Below are 18,668 nucleotides of genomic sequence, written 5' to 3'. Positions count from 1 at the left end.
CAAATTTAGTCAACATTACACTTAATTTGAAAGTAAGGCCATTAGGATTTTGTATTTCATAGTGATTATAAAATATATTTTGTGATATTTTGACCGTCATTAAATTTTAACCGTCACTAAGTTAAAGGACAAAAATATATTTTGTTGTTAGAGGCAGACTCCCCATCACCGACAGAGACACTCTTAGTCTTATCACTCCTCATAAACAAGACTTAATAAAATAAATTAATATACAATATTGGACATGGAATTATAGTATGTAAGACAATATTATATTGTATTAAATCAAATAAGATAATAATATGTCATTTTCATAATAAATTATATAATATTGAATGAGAAAAATGAGATTTACAAAAAGTGGCCTCACCAATTTCCCAACTTGTAAAAATTCACAAATTAAATCAAATGTGTTTTGGAATGAATAATTGTAGACTAATTTTTTTTACTCGCGGGGAGAATGAAAAAGAAATAAATGATTTTAAAGTCAATCAACACTTATAAAAAAAACTATATTTGCCTTATTGAATGAAATGAACGAGAGCTAGAATTTATGCAACATTAAATGCGAGTTTTTATTTTACTTATTTTTTAGTAGATTTTTTTTTTTTTTTACGTACAAACTATTTTTAGTATGTTTGGTCCGACGTTCACATATAGTTTCTACATGTTTCCATTATTTGCCGTGAAAAAATGAGTCTTATACATGTGTTAACAACGTCGAACCATACACATATTATGTCAATTAGTTAAAATTATAAACTTATAAAAAAATGTTTAGTTCATAAATTATATAACTGTTTTATTATTCATTATTTTTCTAATAAAATTTTGAGTAGCTTAATCGTAATTTTTCATCTATGTGAAATATATATCATTTATGAAAAATATTAAAAAAATCCCATATTTGGATTATAGAAAATAAAGAAATTAAATTATAAAAAGTGAGACTATTTGAGAGTTGTAGCAAAAAAGAAATGGATGGTTCAGAAATGAAATTGAGACGCTTGGCAGTTGGCACGGGATCGATCGAATACTTTGAGTTGTCGTATTAAAGAGAGAAGAATCTGGTTGTGGAGATAAGGGATTAAGGGGGGGTATCATCGTTAATTTAATTTAATTGTCCTAGCTAGCTAGTCTCTTGTTTAATTAATTAAGTGTTTAACCAAAAGAGAAAGAGAAGAAGCTACAGCTAGCAACACCAATATATACTAATACCAGTACATCAATGACCCTTCTCTAATCTCTACTCTCTCTCTCTCTCTCTATATATATATACACACTAATGCCAGCAACAGCCACAAAATGAGCCTTCGTAGACCACTGCTGCAACAAACCACCATTTTCAACTTCTTCCATTAATCCCGCAATATCCCACCCAACAACAACATGGATATATGCAACGCAACCCACTTGCAAACTCAACCTTTGGTTGCTGCCGACAACTCTTATAATACCTAGCTATATAACAAATCTAAATCAATCCTTCAAGTAAAACATGATATGTCTATTAGAGCTAGTATACTGGTAGAGAGTTGGATAAGTACACTACTTAGATTCGATTCTTATTATTATCTTTATATATATATATATATATATATATATATATATCCTTGAAATTATCCGCCAGTAGAACTCCTTCTATAGGCACATACACGTGATTTAATTATTAGAGTTGATGTTAATGGCATAGAATACTTCACCCGAAAACTTTTTGACAGAGTAACCTAAGGGTGTGTCTGGAACTGAGGAATATATGGAAGGATTGATAATGGAATAATGAAAAAAATTCATTCATTAATATTAAGTATATTAATTTAAAAAGTGAATGATGAAAAAAATTATGGGACTTGTGACTAATTATAATCCTTTTAATAGAGAGAGGAAAGAAGAAGAAAAAGTGATTTTTAAATTGAAGATTAAATTAATTTTATTTTTATATACTTTTTTATTCTTAGTAATTTATTTTTTCATTTCATACACATATTTTATTTATTTTCGTTTCATTTTTTACTAAAAAATTTATAAAATTATCTCACTTTTTGCTCTCTCTTTATTTTTTCTCACTTTCTTTTCTTTCCATTTATTTATTTTATTAGCATACCAATAAATCAATGACAGTGGTATCCGTCTAAAGTATCCTCCGACTTCCGCTAAACATGTAAAGACAGTAAAGTATTTTCTTTATTTTTTATCTGCCATTTTTTAATTTCTTTGTTTATCTATTATTTTAAAATTTTAAGATGGTATGAATTATTATTTTGCCAAGTAGATCTTAAAAAAAAGACCATAGAGTATAAAATGTTAAAATAATAAATGAAAGAGATAAATCGCATATTAAGAAATTATAAATAAATTTATAAATTTAATATAGATAAAACAAATTAATTGGTTTATAATCTATATTATAATCTAAACGATAAATAATAAACAAAATAAAGGGAATATGAGATATGAAATTAACGTGTGATATTTTCTCTGACACAAATCTAAGAATCCTTTTATCACAAGGAGAAAAAACAGACTATGTCAGAAGAACGGAATTTGGAAACTAAACAATGAGAATCAAGCCCATACTTAAAAGTTAAAACAGTTTTTTTAATGATAATCTTTTGCTTAACTAACATCTAGTCTTATTGTTTGGACTATGGACCATCGACAAGGACAACAAAAGTTAAATAATCCATTAAATTAGAATTTGTACCATGTCTCGTGTGTCTTAATTAATTAACAAATATATATCTACTTCCAAGTTTGGAACAAAAGAATTTTATTTTAGAGAAAATATTAAATGTCAATCAAGCAAGTTTGGAACAAAAGAATTTTATTTTAGAGAAAATATTAAATGTCAATCAAGCGTTTGGTCGGATTATACTTGTTAGTTGTTACATAATTATGTTTTAAATTTAATTAATATTTATTTAAAAATATCAAATCTAATATTATTTGAACCAATGACTCATCTGATTTGTATGTTAGTGTTAGGTTGAACTAGTTTTAGTATTTATATACGTACATAAGTTAAATTTTGATTATCGCCGTCAATTTTGTCGCTAGACTGATGATGTTATGGTTAATACTATTATAATTTTTTGAGTGGTATAAACTTCTTACAAAATTTTTTTGGTAGGTATTGAACTGCCAAAAAAATTCTTTTTATGGAAATAAATCTCCACAAATCATAATTTCTCTTTTTTTTTGTTATAGAAGAAAATTTTGACAATTTTAGACTCATGACAAGATTATGAAATAATTTTACACAGAAAAAAAATGTTATAGATACGTCAACCAAGCTAGTAATAACCAAAATATGATGTTTAATTAAAATATACAATTTTTCTGTATAGAAAAATTAAAATAAATAGGGAGACCAAAAAAATATTTTAATTAATAATAAAATTATCACTTATTTGCAAATTTGTTGTTTAGTAATAATTAATTAAAATAAAATTAGGAAAATACTAATATCAATGAACATAATCTTATGTGGTAATGAAAGAAGACATTATTATATAATCCTGAATCAACATATATATAATCTAAGTTAAATTTTACAAATATTATTGTAATTAAGTTTTATTAATATCATATAAATGATTATTTTTATTACGTATAGTATATAAATCTATCTCAAGTACATCCATACTTTTTTTTTTCTTTAACCAATAAGTATTTGAGGCTTTAGATGATTTTTTAGTTAATTTCCTCCCGCTGAATCGACTTGTTTGAAGAGCGAGGAGTTATAGCGGTTGTCACATCATTACAAGACAAGTAGCGAAAACTCTGGCTATGCCTATGCATGCCAACCAAACAAAACCTGAGATCATCATGTGTTAGGTGAAGAAATTTGTCGATGATATAGTACGAAATTATTATCCTATATTTTTTTTTATTTGTGTCTAATTGCTCATCATCAATTTCCTCTTCTTTTTAGTCCAAGATTCTGAACTCGTGTCTTTATTTAAATGATTTGATTTTCAGTTCATGAGTATAGTAAAAATCTAAAGTACAAAATTTACTTATTTTCTAAAATATTGACGGAATACAAGAGTGCGTGAATTATTTATTGGCAAAAATTGGCGTGTATCAAATCCAAGAAAGCACACAGATGATGATGGTTCACGGGTTACCAGATGCATTGCATAGGACAGGTCGGAAGAAAACAAAACCAGGCTTGTTTTGAACTTGGTTTACGGCACCAGTGTAAATTGGTTATGTTGGGTTGAACTTTAAATCTCTCATTTTATCCCATAAAAAATTTATGGATCTTGGGTTAGGTTTTTGTAATTTTTTAAAAAATTGATCCATTTTAATTGAATTATAAATGGATTGGATTAACATGTCTAAATATATTTTTATTTTGTAAAAAATAAAATTTTCAGAATAATAATTTATTTTTGTCTAAAATTTTACAAATATATAAATATAATGATTAAATATACTAAAAAAATAAAATTATGATGATATTTGATTAATAGAATTAAAAATCTGAATGCTGATAGGATATTTTTATTATAGATAAAAATAAAATATTAAATAACATAAACAAAATTAAGATAAAATAAAATAACAACTTAAAAATAAGTTATATGTTATTTAATTTAATAATTTAATAAATCATATGACTTAAAAGTTAATGTGTTTTGCATTTTGATAATTAATTTATATATAATAATAAATTTAATTATATGAATTAGGTTGAATGAGGTTTGACTCACACACTTGAAAAACATAATTTAAAATAATTGAATCCGATTCCTGTGACAAACAATTATTTTATGCTTATGCAAAATGCATAATGATTATATGCCTTTAATTTATCTAAAAATAATTATAACAAAAGGCACCAAAATATTATATTTTTATCGGAGTAAAATGGGAAATTCATTAATCCTTAAATTTTGATTTTTTTTTTCTTATTTTCTTTAACAACTTTAATTTAAATATTTTATCTTTTTTATATTCTCTTTTTATCTCAAATAAACAATTTTACTCTTCACTATTTTTCAATCCTCACACTTTCATTTGATCCCACCTTATCAAACACTACCTTAGGTTTACGATTTAACACAGCCAAATGGAATTTTATTTATTTATTTGATAAAAAACATACATTACAAGAAGTTTGTAAAATTAAATATTTTTTCCTAAGCAAACAAAATTTGAACATATATACAAAGACACTCTAGGCCCTAGCCCATTTGGTTTTCCTGTTTGGACCTCCATTTATAGACACCTGATGATGCTGTTTGTAACCTTGAATCTATAATGATGACGACATGCTAATTATAATCATGAAAATAATAATAATGATATTACCATATTAGTATTAACAACAACAATGATAATTATGATTGTGATAGAAAAATTTAAAAAAAAAAAAACAAATGTTTACAAAATTAAAAATAAACAAAAGTAATTTGATAATAGTTTGAATATGTTTTTTTTTTATTTCTTCTAATTTTTTGTTTCAGTAATTTTATATTTTTTCTGATTTCGTCCTATTAATTTTTTTAAAACATTTTAATCGATTTCATTAACCTTGATTTTGTTATGTGTTGAGATACTTAATAAAGATATATTTGAATTTAAGAAAATTATTTACCTTTAGATATAACATTTTAAATTTGAATTAGAAAGGATTGGTTTTGTTTCAATACATGAAGCAGAAATGACCTTAAGATATAGGATTATCGAAATAGAATATAAATATGAGTTAAAAGTGTCATATTAGATAAATAAAAAATTAAAAAATTAAATATTATATAAATTAGAAGAAAACTCATAAATTTAAATTTTAAGATTTTGGTCAAATTGTGATATTAAATTTATATATATGATTTGCTCAATGGTGAAAATTTTTATGATGTTTATCCCTCTTAGGTTTTACACGATACAATATTATTTCATAATAAATATATTATAACATTAGACAATTTATTGAAATAATAGAAAAGTTGTTAGGAAAATTGTAAATTATCCTCCGACATTTGTTTGCACGGTAACATTCTGAAAGTGTACAAAATCAATGAACAGAAATTTATTTACTAAAAATGATGTTGGAGTGTACTGAAAATCATGGTAGAAATGTATTAATATATTTTTTGATATATATTTTTAGTTTAATGATGATGCACAGAGAATTTAAAACAATTTTACATAGGTATGTAAGTAAAGTAATTGCCACCGGTTAAAAACTTGGAATAAATGTATCCATGGGGAGATTTTGTTTAACGAAATCTGGTAGATGAACTGTCCCTTTTCCTCATATTGCACCTTAAATACAAAGGTATCAAGTGACATTGAATTTTAGATGCAAAGAAAAAATCTGAGTCTGAGACGTGATTTATTAGTCCATAAGAAGAAATTCTGAATCAAAAAGAGGCAAAGCATGAGAAGAAAACTTGGTCTCTGAATGGTGAAATCGAGCTTTTTTTTGGGGGGTGGGAGGGGGTGTAAAGAACACTATAATATCAACACACATGGTTAAGGTTGAAGGAAAAAGAAAGGGACATGATGATGGGTTTAGTAACAAGTGTGCTTCTTTGGCTAAGGAGCAACGTTCTCGTCTCTACATCCTGTGCCGTTGTGATACCATGTTGTTAGAAATTTTATAATTTCTAATTAATTAAGGTGAATTACATATTATATTATAAATTTATATTGGTTATTTTATATTTTTATGGGTTAAATATAATTTATTTAATTTGGTGAGTCTATTAGACTATTAATGAGTGAAAATCATTTTGGCCCATTAGGGTATAGAAACAAGACTTCAAGAAGATTTTTTTTTAAAAAAAAAGTAAATAAAAAGATTTGATAGAATCGTAATTTCGACGATTTCTGGATAATTCAAGTAAGCATCAAGCAATCCAAGATATTCAAGTTAAATTGACTAGATAGATGCTTAAGTTAGATTTGAAAGCACAAAGATTTGGCCAAGTTACTTTTCTTTCAAAACAAATGATTTTAAAGTTTCATCTCTGGTAATCGATTACTCAAAAGTATAAAAGCTTTCAGAAAATCATTTCAAATATTTTTCAAAGGTTTTTAAAATGTGTAATCGATTACCAATGACTCTGAATGTTGAAAATTCAAATTTTAAATTAAGAGTTACAACTGTTCAAGAAAAATAACTGCTGAGATTGTAATCGATTACCAGTGAACACTTTTGAAAAATATTCCCAATCGTCACAACTTCTCATTTGAATTTTGAAAGGTTATCAAAGGCCTATAAATTAGTGACTTGGGAACGATTTTTTTTAAACAGAAAGAGTTTTACTTGTCCAAAAATGTCTTATCCTCTCAAAAGATGATGAGAGTTTTCATTGCCCAACAAGTTATATCCTCTCAAGAGATTAAGAGAGTTTTTGATTGCCCAAAAAGTTTTATCCTCTCAAATGATTAAGAGAGTTTTTCACTGAGTTCAAATCCTCTCAAATACAAATCATCTTATCTTCACAATTCCTTGGCCAAACACTTGTGACATTCAATAAGGTATTGAGCGCTCTTGTTGTAAGGCATCTGAACATAAAGGAAGGGATGTCCTTGTGTGCTTTAGAAGGTGTAAAGGATTACGAGATAGTGGAACTCCCAAGCGGATTTTTTGGGGACTGGACGTAGGCAATGGACTTTGCCGAACCAGTATAAAAACTGTGTTTGCACTTTCTCTTCCCTTAAACTCTTTTATTTATTGTTGCTTAACAGTTACATTCAGATTGTTTAATTTGAATCATCACTTAGAAATTCATCTTTAAGGGAACTTGGAACTTGCATTAGAATCAAAGTATAATTTTTAATTGGGGAAACAATTTGTAATATCTTAATTCAACCCCCCTTCTTAAGATGTCTGAGGCCACATGTCTAACATAGGGGATAATGAGAATCTTAATAGGTTTAAAACATGAGGTACGATTATAGTTCACAACACATCAAATCAAGAAACAGTTTTTTCCTATCCCATCTAAAGAGAAAACGAATGCCCCATAAGAAATAAAAAGATTTGATTGAGAAAGACCATTAAACCAACTATTCTTGATCACTATAGCTTCTGCTACGTCTCAATCAAAATTGCTTTATGGATTTAGGTATTCCTAAGAACTCCCTTCTCCAATAATTTAATGAAATGTACTCTTATCTGTTCCTTTGGTTATTTTATTTGGTTACTTAAAATAACCATCACATGCTTCTCTGTTGGTACATCCAAGGAGATCATGACTGAACTAAATTTTTCTCTCTTTATGTATCCTAATTAATTAAGTTTAAACTCTATTAGAAGAAGAAGATGGATGGATAAGGAAGAAGGGAGAATGACTAAAGAAGAAGAAGGATTTCTCCTATTAGAGATGCTCAGGTTTTGAATGTATTCAATAGAAAACTCTGAGACTTAATGTCTTTCTCCTTTGCTTCTTACTTCTTTTATAGGCCTACAGTAACTTAAATTTCATACAGCCTCGCGCTAAGCGGACTTTCTAGGCTTAGCGAGTACGACTGTGATCACACGCTTAGTGCAAGATTCGCGCTAAACACATCTTTGGATTTGTTCGTGGGTCTTCTTCATGCTAAGCTTGTGTTAGCCACTGAGTGAGTTGACGTGCTAGCCTGCTTTGTGTACTAAGCGAGCTGTTTCGATCTTCAACTTTTTCTTCAATGTTTTTTCTTCACGTTTTTACATCAAATTTTCCTCCAAAACACGTGTAATTTTTTTCTTTTTTTCTGAATCCTATTGGTTAAAAATTAAAATCTTTATTATTTCACTAAAAACAACAGTAAAATATAAGAATTTTAATCATTCTTAATCAAAATTGACTATTAATTAAATCCAAATTTCGCAGTTATCGTGGACAATTTTTTAAAGTTTGTTTATAAGACAATGATTTTTATAAGATCATTTTCTAATTTCTATATGCATTAATTATTCTTTTTTCTAAATACTTTTACCTAATTGTTTTTTTTCCAAATATTAATGAAAAATAATTAAGTGAATTGAGAGATTAGAAAAAAATTAAAATAATAATACAATTAATTGACATGTGATTAACTAAATTAATTATTTTTCTTAACAAAAATAAATTAATTAAAAATTTTTTATAATTAAGAACAGATAAGATAAATATATAAAAAAAAACACATGCTTAGTTAATAATACCTTAAAAGTTCAGTTTTACCTTAGTTCATAGATGAACCCCCTCGAATTTCGTATATAAGAGGCGGAACCCAACACATATACTCTAGATTGTGTGTAATAGGCTTTCATGAGTTATAGTTATATCAATGTTTCTCAACGTCAAACTTTGCATGCTATATAAATGCAGAAAAGCAATATATTACGATCGACAGCCTACGCATGCTGAGGAATAATGAATAATGATGTGAGTGAAGCAAGCTAGCCAGTTTTTTCTTTTTTTACTAGACAATAAGTATCTTTTACCAAAATGAATCTTATTTGAATAGGATATAATTATTATAAGTGATAAATTTTTTTAAAATATTTATATATTTAGAGTTCATATCTAAAATTTTTAATTAAATTAAAATAATTTTGTCAATAGATTTTCATGAAAGGTGATGAAAGTAGTTAAGATTGTTCTTTGCTAATTAATTTGAAGAGAAATGCATAATACACATTGAGTGGCCATTATTGATGAGACATGGTCCCTCCGGCTAAAGGCGTGGCAGTGCGACAAAATCTTTTACACTTTCTTCGTTTCTGCGTAGATTGCGGGGATTAAGTCAGGTTGCGACTGGATTCTAATATATCATTGGGGACACCACTCTAGGAAGCAAAATCATAGCTGCACTGCTAAGGTTATCATATTGTTTCGCTTTAATGATTGATGCCCTTCTAACCTCTTTGACGTGACTCTCACTGCCCCCATTAGTATTATCTTATTCTGACGGTGCTCCACTCCACATATACCAAAAGTACACTAAAGTTTGGGATTAATTAATCATACTACTCTTGCACTGCAGATAATTCGACTTGAACTCAACGTCTCCACTAACTTCAAATCTTCAATAGCTATATAATTTCAAAAAGCTTATTGCAGCTGGGTCCAACTCTAATAATTGAAGAGCATGGTTGATCTTGAACTTCAGGACAAAGTGAATTTCTTCCACATCAGGGAGATGGAGATGAGGATAAATATAGTTCTAATACCAACTTCTGATTCTTCTTAAGCAAAATTTTGAGCCGCTAATTGGCTGGTACCATTTAAGAGACGAATCCGTACGAAATATTTTATATGCGTTGTTTCTTCTGATAACTGGCTCCAATCATAAAGTATCCAACGGTCAATATTTTTTTTTTTTTTTTTTTTTGTAATTACAATATGGATTTTACAATATTTTCCTGAAAATCAATAATACTTTTAAAAACTTACAGCCAAACTTGAGAATGATAGATTATGAAATTCACTTTTTCTGAAATTTGGAAATAATTCTAGACAAACACAACTTTAACCGAGACTTGGACACAAGGACATGAAAAGTCAATGAAATGGGCGTGGATATACAAACTTTGGGATCATAGAATCCCCTAATTAATCATTAAGTGTGTGGAATAACGGATCAGGTGCATGGCGTGGCTGTGTGGGGAGCCACAATTGTGCTGAACTCATTATTTGGAGGTTCTGCGCCTTCCATTTTGGAGAGCTATAAAAGTGGAAGCCATAACGAACGAACAGACGGAGCAGAGGACAAGATGGGTAGTGTGAGTTATAGCAATCTGAAGAACGCCATGATAGCATTCTTGGTCCCTCTACCCTCCATCCTATTCTACCTCTCATTCCAATCGGCCATTAGTACTCCTTCTTCTTGGTCTTCTCTGTGGACATGGTGCTATCACCACCCTCTGCTATTGGCCAATGTCCTTTTCTTCTTCAATGTCAATTTCCTCTTCTGGCTCATCGGCCTAATCCAATCCAGCCACTGGGTACACTTTCCACTTTTTCCTTCTTTTCTGCTTTGGTTTTTCAAATTGACACCTTTTGCTGTTGCTGTTGGTGCAGATGATTGACCCGTATTGGACAGTGATACCTGTGATGCTTGTTCATTACTATTCAACTCACCCTTTGGCACAGTATCAGTGGTGGAGGTCGAGGATCGTAACGTTGTTGACTTGGGCGTGGAGTGTTAGGCTGATCCACAACTACTTCAGGCGAGAAAAGTGGCAGTGGGGTGCCAGGGAGGATTGGCGTTTCACTGATTTGAGCCATCGCTATGGAAGGCATTGGTGGTGGGCTTCTTTCTTCGCCATCTACGTCCCTCAGCAGGTAATTAAGGTTACTCTTAGTCATCATTTTCCCTTGCTTTTACTTTTAATTTACATCAAGACAACCTTGCAGGTGTTTCTGATTGGATTGTCTCTTCCGTTCTATGTCATCCACTCGGTGAACCAGCCTCTGAGCATGTGGGACTTGGTAGCCATAGTTGTGTGTGTATCTGGCATTGTCACGGCATACATTGCTGATACTCAGCTTTACAACTTTGTGAGTAGAAAGAACAAGGAGGTCCCTATTCTTGACAAAGGGTTGTGGTATTATTCTCGGCATCCAAATTACTTTGGAGAGCAGGTGTGGTGGTGGGGAATGGCTGTGTTTGCTTGGAACCTGGGACATGGATGGGCTTTCATAGGGGCATTAGCCAATACCATGTGTTTGGCTTATGTCACTAAGCTTGTGGAGGACCGAATGTTGAAACAAGATAGCAGAGCAGAGGCGTTTAGGCTCTATCAGAAGACTACTTCCCTATGGATTCCTTGGTTCAAGTCATCTCCTTTAGGACTCAAATCTAAGGATGCTTGATTTTCTTTTTCCCCTTGTTCGTTAGTTGATTGTACCACCATCTTCTTAATTTTGCCTAGTTTGTTCGATTATGTAAGAGAGCCATGTGTGTGCTCCATGATTTTTGTATAATATAGCACTTTCCTATAGACTATCTCATTTTAATGCCACAAGCTATTAAAACCTTCAATATAAATATTTATTTATTTTAAGAGAAAAAAAATTATATATTGGTACATAATTTTTTTTTACACAATCATTTAATAACTATTATAAATTTCTTAACTTTTAAAATAAAAATAATTATCTAAAAGTAATTCAAATGTTAATACAATATTATTAAATACACAAGCATTCAACTCTTATTTTAAAATTATTTTTCTTTTAGTTTTAACTTTAATATAATTAGATTCTCAATTTTAATTTATTAAATAAAATTTCAGTTCTAAAAATGTTTGGCATGAATATATGCTTAAAAAATAAAAATATTTATAATCATATCATAATAAGTTGGTCATTTATCAATTAATTTTATAACTTGACTAATCATTTATGATGTAATTAATGCAATTGAGATCCTCAGTGGATGATAAAAAAATGTTAAAATCTGACACTAATATTTATTTTAGAAAAATATTAAAAAATCCTTTAAAATGATTTTTGAAATAAAAAAAAATGAGTCCGGGAGCTATCTATATATTTAAAGAATACAAATAAAAAATAAATATATTAGAAGAAATAATAAAACAAAGATAAAAAATAAACATTTTATTTTATAAGAAACTCAAGAAGGCAAAAAAATTATTAGCCACAAAAAATAAAATTTGTTAATTTATAAAAAGCATGCTTAAGCCAAAAAAAAAAATCCTCTACTTGTTGATCTGCATTCCTTGTTGTCGTCTGGCATGTCTTCATCCAAACAGTGAAACTGACTTGACGATAAAGAAGCATTTCCATCAATTGAAGTGATGATTGAGAGTGGGTATGGCACTCAGACTCAGAGGAAAATGGGTTTTGATTCCATTCTTTTGGTTTTGCCTGATTCCGTTTTGCTTCTCACAACAGAAGCTGCGCTTGCGCTTTGGAAAAAATGGAGAGTTCAAGATCTTGCAAATTGCTGACTTGCACTTTGCCAATGGGAAGACTACCCACTGCTTGGATGTGCTTCCTTCTCAGTATGCTTCTTGCTCTGACCTCAACACCACCGCCTTCATCCAAAGGATCATCCTTTCTGAGAAACCTAACCTTATTGTCTTCACTGGTATTCCTATCCTATTTTTTTTTCTAATTATTATTTTCTCCCGTTTTGGAAACACTATCTTTCTATTTTACTGCACCAAGATGCTTATTTTGGGAAACACAATCTATCTTTATACAGGTTTTGGTATTGGGCAATTGTCAGTTCACAATTGATAACCAAAATTAACTTCATTTATTACTTTGATCAATGGAATGCTTTTTTAAGAAAATGAAACTTTCCATTATAACAACTTCTACTTATCAAAGATCCTGGCTTTATTCCTATTACTTGTGTTTAGGATGAACTCTAAGAGAGTAGATGATTACAAATTTAACGAGTCTGCTGATATTAGCTTGGAGTTTGATTTTTTACTTTATTAAGCAAGTTGCAAAATTTCCTTAACTGTTGATACCATGTTGTGTATTCATTTTGGTGTGACAGGAGATAATATATTTGGATATGATGCTTCGGATCCAGCTAAATCAATGGATGCAGCATTTGCACCTGCAATTGCTTCAAACATTCCTTGGGTAGCTGTTTTGGGCAACCATGATCAGGAAGGATCCCTCTCAAGGGAAGGAGTGATAAAATATATCGCTGGGATGAAAAATACTTTATCTATAGTCAATCCTCCGGAAGTACACATAATTGATGGTTTTGGGAACTATAACTTAGAGGTTGGAGGAGTTGAAGGCACTGATTTTGAAAACAAATCAGTGCTTAATCTGTACTTTCTTGATAGTGGAGATTACTCTAAGGTTCCTTTTATTCCTGGCTATGGCTGGATCAAACCCTCTCAGCAACTTTGGTTCCAACGGACATCTCAAAAGCTTAGGGTACTCTTTTACCTGTTTCATTGACTAGCTATATTTTGGCTACTGTACATTGTATCCTAAGATCTGCTAAAAGTTTGTGGATCTTCTGTTAGCAATACAAACCAAGACAGCAGCAGGCCCAGAAGAGTCATTAGAAGGCCCATTCATTTGGATGACTACGTTTGAAGACCATTGGAAATTCCCTGCACCTTATCAGGCAATCATGAGAGAATTAGTGGAATCAAGTTAGTGGAATTCTGTTAGTGGAATTCAGTTATCGCAACATAACCATTCTGTTATGGTATTACCTGCTTTTGTCGCTTCTGTTACTAGGCCTTGTAGCCAATTTCCACCAATATCAGTTCTGTATTAGCCTCTATATATACAAGATGAATCAATAAAAGAAGCAAGGAATATCTCTGATGGAAGCTTGCTTGTGGAGCTTCTATGGAGGCTGGATCTTTGAGCTTCAATGGGGTCCTTTAATGGTGATTTTCCACCATGGAGATGCAGCAGAAGACAAAGGAGAAGAGGTGAGAGGAGGCGCCATCTCCTAGGGAATAAGCCATGGAAGAAGGAGCTTCACCACCAAGATGAGCCTTGGATAAGAAGCTTGAGAAGAATGCTTTTAAAAGAAAGAGGGAGAGAAAGAGAGAGGGGGGAGCACGAAATTGAAGGAATAAAAGAGGGAGAGAAGTGGAACTTTGAAGTATGTCTCACAAGACTCTCATTCATCAAAGTTACAACAAGTGTTACACATGCTTCTATTTATTGACTAGGTAGCTTCCTTGAGAAGTTTTCTTGAGAAAACTTCCTTGAGAAGCTTCTTTGAGAAAACTTCCTTGGGAAGTTAGAGCTTAGCTACACACACCCCTCTCATAACTAAGCTCACCTCCTAGAGAAGCTTCCTTGAGAAGATTCCAAAAGAAGCTAGAGCTTAGCTACACACACCTTTCTAATAGCTAAGCTCACCTCCTTGAGATGAGAAACTAGAGCTTAGCTACACACTCCCTATAATAGCTAAGGTCACCCCCATGACAAAATACATGAAAAAACAAAAAAAGTCCCTACTACAAAGACTACTCAAAATGCCTCGAAACACAAGGCTAAAACCCTATACTACTAGAATGGCCAAAATACAAGTCCCAAACGAAGAAAAAACCTATTCTAATATTTGCAAAGATAAGTGGGCTCATACTTAGTCCATGGGCTCAAAATCTACCCTAAGGCTCATGAGAACCCTAGGGCCTTCGCTTGGATCTCTGGCCCAACCTACTTGGAGTCTTTTATCCAATGCCCTTGCGGGGTAGAATTGCATCAATCTCAGTAATTTTAGCCTATAGCATTGCAAATTTTGATTTACCTAACAAAGTGGTCCGACCTACCGCTTGCTACTACCTTTACTATGCCAAAGCACACAACACGCGTCAGGCTTCCATTGAGCGCCTGGACGAAGCAGAAGCTGCCCTCACTCGTGGCCATGCTGAGTTGAACAATAAGCTCGAATCCATTATGGATCGACTTGCCACACTCACCATCCCTCCTCCCTTGCCCAAAACACCTCCCACCCCACCCCTTGTCCAAATCAGACCCCATATGAAACTTGACGTCCCCAGATTTGACGATCAGGACACCCTTGGTTGGATTTTCAAAATCCTACAATTTTTTGACTTATCAGTGTATCCCAGAAGCAGAGAGGCTCACTGTATCAGCCTTCTATATGGAAGGTCCTGCTTTATCATGGTACCAGTGGATGTATCGGAATGGTTTCCTCACCTCCTATAGTTTGCAATGCTCCAAGCATTGGAATCACGTTTTGCACCTTCATACTACGACAATCCGCAAGGGGCATTATTCAAACTGCAGCAATGGGGTTCTATAAACAAATATCTCACCAATTTTCAACGCCTAGCGAATCGTATCATCGGGCTAGCACCGTCTTCACTCCTCCCTTGCCCAAAACACCTCCCACACCACCCCCTGTCCAAACCAGACCCCATATGAAACTTGACTCCCCAGATTTGACGGTCAGGACCCCCTTGGTTGGATTTTCAAAATCCTACAATTTTTTGACTATTAGTGTATCCCAGAAGCAGAGAGGCTCACTGTATCAGCCTTCTATATGGAAGGTCCTGCTTTATCATGGTACCAGTGGATGTATCTGAATGGTTTCCTCACCTCCTAGTTTGCAATGCTCCAAGCATTGGAATCACATTTTGCACCTTCATACTACGACGATCTGCGAGGGGCATTATTCAAACTGCAGTAGCGGGGTTCTATAAATAAATATCTCACCAGTTTTCAACGCCTGGCGAATCGTATCGTCGGGCTAGCACCGTCTTCACTCCTCATTTACTTCATTTCCGGTCTCAACCCGAAATTAAGCCGTGAGGTCCAGGCTTTCCAGCCTCTGTCCTTATCTCACGCTGTGGCTCTTGCCAAGCTACAAGAGGACAAGCTATCAGACCGTCGCCGCCCTTACCGTATCCCATTCACTCTGCCACCGCAAGCATCGTTTGCTCTGCCTTCGCCCAAAATCCCATTCAAAAGACTTTCCCAAGAGGAGATGGCGGTTAAACGCAACAAGGGATTATGCTATTATTGTGAGGATAGGTGGGTTTCTGGACACCGATGTCAACCTCACATGCATCTACTTATAGCAGATGATGATGGTGACAATCTGTCCCTCCAGCCAATTCCGGATTTACCCACACCTCCTCACAAACCCGCTCCATGTCCTGAATCGGACGACACACCACAACTTAACCTCCATGCTATGTCAGGTATGCTAGCCACAAACCATGATCACACTTCATCCCCTTTCCTCGGCCTTGACCACTTACCAGAACCACCTGAAATCACCACCCCATTTCTCGATACGAACATTTATTCGCCGACGCCACACAACTACCACCCTCTCGTTCAATTTCCCACCATATTCACCCACCACCCAACTCCAACCCCATTAATGTCAAACCCTACCATTATCTCCATAGCCAAAAGACTGAACTGGAGAATCAGGTCCAAGCCATGCTCGATGCCGGCTTTATTCAACTCAATCACAACCCCTTTTCTTCACCGGTTTTGTTGGTAAAAAAGAAGGACGGTAGTGGGCATTGATGTGTGGACTACACTGCCCTAAATGCCATCCCCATCACAGACAGGTTCCCCATGCCAACCATTGATGAGCTTCTCGATGAACTTGGTGCAGCGTTATGGTTCTTGAAATTGGACCTTCGGTAGGGCTTCCACCAAATACGAATGGCAGAGGAGGATATCCCAAAAACTGCATTCAGAATACACCAAGACCATTATGAATATCGCGTAATGCCTTTCGGACTGTGCAACGTGCAGACAACTTTTTAGGCCACCATGAACGAGTTGTTCAAACCGTTCTTACGCAAATTCGTCGTCGTTTTCTTTGACGACATCCTCATTTACAGTCCGTCCTTCCATCAACACTTGATTCACCTCGAGGAGGTCTTTTCTGTTCTTTCTAAGGGCTCTTTTCATCTTCGTAAATCCAAATGTTTGTTTGGGTCACATAGTTTCTGCTGAAGGGGTGACTCCTAATCCCTCGAAAATTAGTGCCATGGTTGATTGGCCCACCCCAGCCTCTACCACTAATCTGCATGGTTTTCTTGGTCTCACTGGCTTCTACAGACATTTTATTCGTCACTATGCTCTCATTGCGGCCCCATTAACCAAATTGTTGCGCAAGGATCAATTCTTATGGACATCTGAATCCCAGGAAGCTTTCGATAAGCTAAAACATGCAATGACCCATGCCCCTGTTTTGCTTCCCCCTGATTTCTCAATTCCATTCACCCTTGAAACAGACGCGTCTGGTTTTGCAATGGGCACGGTGCTAGCTCAAAACCACCATCCAATAGCTTTTTTTAGTAAGCTATTTTGCCCTCGCTTGCAACGCAGTTCCACGTATGAAAGGGAATTACATGCCATTACGGCGGCGGTGTGCAAATGGCGGCATTACCTCCTCGGACATCCTTTTGTAATCCTCACTGATCATCAAAGCCTGAAAGAACTCTTGACTCAGATCATCCAAACTCCAGAACAACAGACCCATCTATCCAAACTATTAGGATACGATTACACTATCGAATACCAGTTTGGCTCTGACAATGCTGCAGCAGACGCTCTGTCACGTATACCGCCACAAGGTCAATGCCTTACACTCTCCCTTCCCACTTTCGAATTCCTCGGGGAAGTACGAACCTTGCTTCATCAATCTTCGATCTTCTTGGACATGTGGAACAAGGTAAGGACTAGCCCCACTGACCTTCCGGGCTACTCCATTCGCCGGGAGCTACTCTTTTATCACAACAAGCTATGGCTTCTGTCAGATTGCTCTTTTATTAGTGGAATTCAGTTATTGCAATATAGCCATTCTGTTATGGTATTACCTGCTTTTGTCACTTCTGTTACTAGGCCTTGTAGTCAATTTCCACCAATATCAGTACTTTATTGGCCTCTATATATACAAGATGAATCAATAAAAGAAGCAAGGAATATCTCAGTATTTTTTGGTCTATAGTATTGCAAATTTTGATTTACCTAACATCTTCATTAGACGCACAACTGATATTCAGTTCTTTCCCTTGATAATCTTTGGATTAACTACCTACTCTTTTGTTCTACAGGAAGCATACATGAATGGACCAGTGTCTCAGAAAGAACCTGCTCCTGGACTTGCATACTTTCACATCCCGCTACCCGAATATGCTAGTTTTGACTCATCAAACTTCACAGGTGTGAAACAAGAAGGCATAAGTTCTGCTTCTGTGAATTCTGGCTTCTTCACAACATTGG

General features: G+C 33.4%; 1 protein-coding gene across 1 annotated transcript; it reads left to right on the top strand.

The window, feature by feature from the left end:
* The first annotated feature begins 10,552 nt into the window (after nt 1-10,552).
* On the top strand, nt 10,553-11,956 carry LOC114398976. Its single transcript, XM_028361072.1, has 3 exons — nt 10,553-10,933; nt 11,010-11,273; nt 11,346-11,956. The coding sequence occupies exons 1-3, from the start codon at nt 10,703-10,705 to the stop codon at nt 11,802-11,804; spliced, it is 954 nt and encodes a 317-aa protein (XP_028216873.1). The 5' UTR covers nt 10,553-10,702; the 3' UTR covers nt 11,805-11,956.
* The last annotated feature ends 6,712 nt before the right edge of the window (nt 11,957-18,668 follow it).

This window comes from Glycine soja, chromosome 19 (assembly GCF_004193775.1).
Source record: "Glycine soja cultivar W05 chromosome 19, ASM419377v2, whole genome shotgun sequence".
NCBI classification, from domain to species: domain Eukaryota; kingdom Viridiplantae; phylum Streptophyta; class Magnoliopsida; order Fabales; family Fabaceae; genus Glycine; species Glycine soja.
This window is presented reverse-complemented; position numbering and strand designations above follow the sequence as displayed.

Coding starts and splice junctions, on each gene's coding strand:
- LOC114398976 (XM_028361072.1), top strand. CDS start 10,703: ATGGGTAGTGTGAGTTATAGCAATCTGAAGAACGCCATGATAGCATTC. Junction 10,934..11,009: donor TAATCCAATCCAGCCACTGG/GTACACTTTCCA, acceptor CTGTTGGTGCAG/ATGATTGACCCGTATTGGAC. Junction 11,274..11,345: donor CCATCTACGTCCCTCAGCAG/GTAATTAAGGTT, acceptor ACAACCTTGCAG/GTGTTTCTGATTGGATTGTC.